At 37.6% G+C, this 4772-nt stretch overlaps 1 protein-coding gene across 1 annotated transcript in view; it reads right to left on the bottom strand.

Annotated features, from left to right (window-relative positions):
* The window catches only part of sema7a (semaphorin 7A (JohnMiltonHagen blood group)), a 12021-nt gene extending 7595 nt beyond the window's left edge, over nucleotides 1-4426 (bottom strand). The window contains exons 1-7 of the mRNA XM_014003645.1: nucleotides 3994-4426; nucleotides 3701-3840; nucleotides 2466-2507; nucleotides 2286-2381; nucleotides 1938-2040; nucleotides 1702-1812; nucleotides 910-1052 (exon numbers count right to left, since the gene is read on the bottom strand). Of these exons, the coding sequence (XP_013859099.1) occupies nucleotides 910-1052; nucleotides 1702-1812; nucleotides 1938-2040; nucleotides 2286-2381; nucleotides 2466-2507; nucleotides 3701-3840; nucleotides 3994-4120 (762 nt within the window). The 5' untranslated portion in view covers nucleotides 4121-4426. The remainder of the gene's footprint in view (nucleotides 1-909; nucleotides 1053-1701; nucleotides 1813-1937; nucleotides 2041-2285; nucleotides 2382-2465; nucleotides 2508-3700; nucleotides 3841-3993) is intronic.
* Between the last annotated feature and the right edge of the window lie 346 nt (nucleotides 4427-4772).

Genomic DNA, 4772 nt, shown 5'->3' with positions numbered 1-4772 from the left:
CTTTTTCCCTGTGCCATTCCACATTATTACAAATAACTTCATTTYTGGACATTTATGGTTTGATTTCTTTGTATGTATGGATCACTTGGGTTGTTACTGACATCTGGTGAAAATTTCATGTCATTAGCACCTCTAGTAAYGTATTTACTGAGAAAAATGTTGACGTGTTCAATACTTATTTTACCCGCTGTATAATAAAAGTCTTCAATGCATTATGTAATAACGTTATTACATTTTGCATCAATTATTGCATAATGCGGTTTTAGCATGAGTTTATTACATTTTGAAGCCTGATTTTATTACATTATTACATAATGCGTTATTACAAAATGAGGTCTTACATGGACTTTCTGAGTGAAGTTTGCATGTTCTCTTTGTGTTTGTGTGGGTTTTCTCCAGTTATTCTGGTTTCCTTCCAAAAACAAAAAAACATGCATATTTGGTTGCCTTCAGGCCCAGGTTTCCCTTGCAAACGACAGCTGTGATCTCAATGGGATTTGCCTGTGTAAATTAAAGATTTGTTTACCCCATGAAGGATTAAATCTATTTTAATGAGAATGTTTCTTTTTGGAAAAGCAACACTTCCATCTATATATCCTGTGAGGGTCACTAAATTATTCAAACTGATTAAAAAGTGTCTAAATCCTCTGTATGCTCTCCTCTGTGACCAAGCATCAACCCAACTAGACATCTATGGTAGATGTTGAACCGCTGTCCTCAAAGATTATTATCATAACACACCAAATGTTGCATTAATTTTCAATGAATTTCATTTTTTTTCAACAACTTCAGCACCCCAAGGTTTTTCCTGCAGCACATCCTGACTCAGCACTTTCCTGATACACTGTATTTGTATTCAGCTACACAGTACACCGATGTGGACTCAGCTGTGTCCTGTTTGGACTGTACCTTACAAACTCTGGCCACCCGGGATATCCAGGGATCAGCTTCTGGGCTGGGGTCTGAGTTCTTTTCACGGAAAAATATGTAGATTTTCTCGTTCACGGGGTCRTCCACGCGCTTTACCCAGTTTGCAGAAATGAACGTGGGCTCTGTGAAAAAATGTCTCGTTCACTTATCTCTCCATGACTTTGACTGAATAATGGTGAGAGCAAAGCAAAACAAACAATGAGGAGTAACAAGAGGAGGGTTGATCATGTTGAACACCAACTTTAATTTATGTTTCTCTAACAAAACAAAGCATGGGAGTCTACTACTACCTTTTTTTAAAATGCTAGTTTTTATTTGAGAGCAGCCCTCCTCAAACTCATAAGTGCCTGCATGCGCACAGAATGTGGTCCGCTTCTTTTAAAACATCATGTTTGAACTTTCACCGATGCTTCAGTTTGCACTGATCTCTTGACTCATCTTTTTCCTGTGCATTCAGGAACATAATTCTCTTGTAATTAGAAAGTGCAAATTGAAYAGGTGGGAAAAGGACCAGCTAATAGCGGAAGAGAGACAGGACACTGATGTCACTGAGCATTGTGTGATGTAAAATGAGTGTATCGTTGCTGCACTTCTTGTAGATCGATGTAATGCATAATAGATGTAATATTACATTTTCAGTGTTACACAGTACATGTTCTTCATGCGGAGAAATGTCCATTCAATTCTCGGTTTGCCCTGCACATCACAGTTATGATGAACTCTCAGGGGAGCACTCCTCTTACACAATAAATGACCTGCAGCTATTCTTACCTGAAACCCAGTAGTCATACATCCATACGTTTGTTCTGCCTCCAGCTTTCCTCCTGAACTGCAGTGAACTTCCATCAGCATCTAAAGGTGCTGCTGCGTATAAATCCCCATCTAGAAAAACCGGAGCGCAACACATAAAATAATGAATGAAAACGCCCAATCTGTTTTTATGCGTGACTTAAATCAAAGTGAAACTTTAAAAACTTGGTCTACATAAGAAGCTGCTTTTATCGTACCTACTGTGAGCGACAAGGAGTTCTGTGTGTGGACAAATGGAGAGATGCCAGTCCCCTCGTAACTCTCCACTATCTCATTTGATTGATTGCTTACAGAGGGGAACTATAATGACACAGAACAAAGCCAAGTCAAAAAGACTGTAAGGAAAATCTGTTAACACGCCCTATTTAATTATACAGCGGGGCACTTCATTAAAGTTTAATTAGAACTAGACCCAGGCGACTCTTTAATCAGCTTTGCCCGTCTGACCACTGAACCAACAAGCCATCAGAACTGTTGTGTCTCAAAGACGCAGTGTAAATTTGTAATTACACTGTAAATATATATTCACTGAGGTATATACTTACAAGCTTCCAGCACTTTGGTTTGAGCCCATTGGTTCCACATACAAACACGCTGTCCTGAAACTTCTCAATTACTGTAATTACATTTTTACACCGACCCTAAAATCATAGAGATTTCGTCATCAGCCACAACTGGGTTTAAATTGGATCTTGTTTAATTTTGTTTCTGTTGCAATCACTCACCTCATGACCCAGCTGCTGCCCTGTTGTTTCCAGTGGATATTGCTATTTCAATGAAATCAATTAAAACATATTTTTCCATCTTATTAACCATTATAACAACAAATAGTTTTAGAAATTATACAAACAAATAAACATTTGGATGTGCCTACAGTGACAATAATAACTTAAGACTGAAAGCCTACTGTCCACAAAATTAAAGTCTTTTAAACCCACACTACTCTTATAAGTTTTATGTACTCAATCCATCCCTTCTTTCTTTAAAAAAAAACAATTTGTTGCATTCTGATAGAAGAAGTGGTCCTCTTCATTTTGAAGATAAAGACAATTTCGAATCACTCGTCTATTGTGGGTGTTAGATGCCACTTAAGGTAAAGTTAAGCTGATCCTGACACAATCTGAAATGCATCAGTCTAATTAATACCCTATACCTTCTGTGGTGGAACTAATACTTTTATGTTTAAGCTAGTAATTCATGACATCCTTTAATGACCTAGGGTTTCATGACATGCTGTTCATCTGCAGACAGAATGATTAAAGTCAGAACAAGATTTGCTAACAACAGTCATTCTTAGATATCACTTGTGTTTATCTTTGTGTTTTCCATTGACCTTGTATCAAATCTTGCTAAGATGACATAATGGTTTTTGTTAATATATATATGAGGCCTCTCGAGACACAGTGAGTAGTGTAGAGAGAAGCAGAGGTGCAGAGACAGGGCAGGTTGTTCTCTGTGTTTCCTGTTGTTGCAATAAAACTCAGCTGATCATCTCCTTCATTCTTGGACCACATATTTCTGTCTTTGTTAAATAAATATCACCATAATACCTTCTGATGGTCATCTGACTGAATTTACAGTTTTTGTATAGTACTTTTTTATATTTACATATTATAGCTGTTTCTACTTATCTTGATTTGATTCTTCTGAGTACTCTTGTGTGCTGCTTTTGTCATCACTTTAATTTTACTGCAGTGGGTGCAGTGCAGCACTTCAGCAGAGAGCTGTATGTAAATGTGCTTTATATATAAAATATAGCTGCTTGGAAAGCTGAGCTTTTTTTAACAACCTGCCAGAACAGACACAAAGCAATCGAACAGGTTTGTGACAGCAGTCTACAGTGCCAAATGCATTAATTAGATGCACTTTCTCTATCTAAAAAAAACAGCTGAGAAATCAACCTGAGAGCAACACAAACAAATCACAAAGAATGACTCACATAAGATTAAAAAAAACTTACTTCTAAGATGTGATAGTTATTTGCATCCAGTTTTAAAACAAAGTCTGTTCCTCCAACATAAAGCTCATCTGTGTCCTCCTGGTATAAGAACACGCTGTGGTTTTGGTGGAGAACGTATTCATATTCACCATTAATTAAACCTGAGGTAAAAGAGAAATAACACTAAAAATTCAAACAGCCTAATAATTTATGTCATGAGCAAATAACCAGAAGAAAATATATGAATCTCATTTTTCTCTTTTAGATAAAAACAAAAGCGAATAATTGTCATTTTGATGAAGACATTCATCTACCTTTGCTCAGAAGTCTGGGTGTTTTAGTAGAGCCAAGTGTCGGCGTTTCCTTCAAGTCCACGCCAAGGACAAGGTGCAAAAAACMCGCAAGCAAGACATAAAAATAACAAAAAAACATTTTGCGCATTTGCTGGTAAACAGTTTCAGCCTGATGGGTAACTGTCGCTGTTTAATATCGCTTCTATAATTAGCCTAATTATACAGCGGCGTCCGATTGTTATCGGTAGTGCTGGAAAAAAAAAAAAACAATAGATAAAACAGAATGACGATTTTCGAAGCTGTGGAGGGTGTCAAAACCTGAATGTAAAATCACGGAGTGGTCCAGCGCGCAACGTGAACGGTCCATTCATAGATGCTGGAATAATCTGGCCAAACAGTTTGACCTCCGACAGCTCAACAATGAGCGCAACTCCCTCAGCTTCGCCTCCACCCGGGGTGGAGCTGTTCAATGAAACATCAACACTAAAGAAAGGCGTGCCAAGTTACACTAAATGAGAAGAGAATATACAGCGGGTAAAATAMGTTTTGAACACGTCACCATTTTTCTCAGTAAATATATTACTAGAGGTGCTAATGACATGAAATTTTCACCAGATGTCAATAACAACCCAAGTGATCCATACATACAAAGAAATCAAACCATAAATGTCCAGAAATGAAGTTATTTGTAATAATGTGAAATGGCACAGGGAAAAAGTATTGAACACATGAAGAAAGGGAGGTGAAGAAAGGGAGGTGAAAAGAGGCATGGAAAGCCAAGACACCAGCTGAACTCTCTC

This window comes from Austrofundulus limnaeus, unplaced genomic scaffold (genome assembly GCF_001266775.1).
Source record: "Austrofundulus limnaeus strain Quisiro unplaced genomic scaffold, Austrofundulus_limnaeus-1.0 Scaffold19, whole genome shotgun sequence".
NCBI classification, from domain to species: domain Eukaryota; kingdom Metazoa; phylum Chordata; class Actinopteri; order Cyprinodontiformes; family Rivulidae; genus Austrofundulus; species Austrofundulus limnaeus.
Note: the sequence above shows the minus strand (reverse complement) of the source record. Positions and strands in the feature narration are given on the sequence as shown.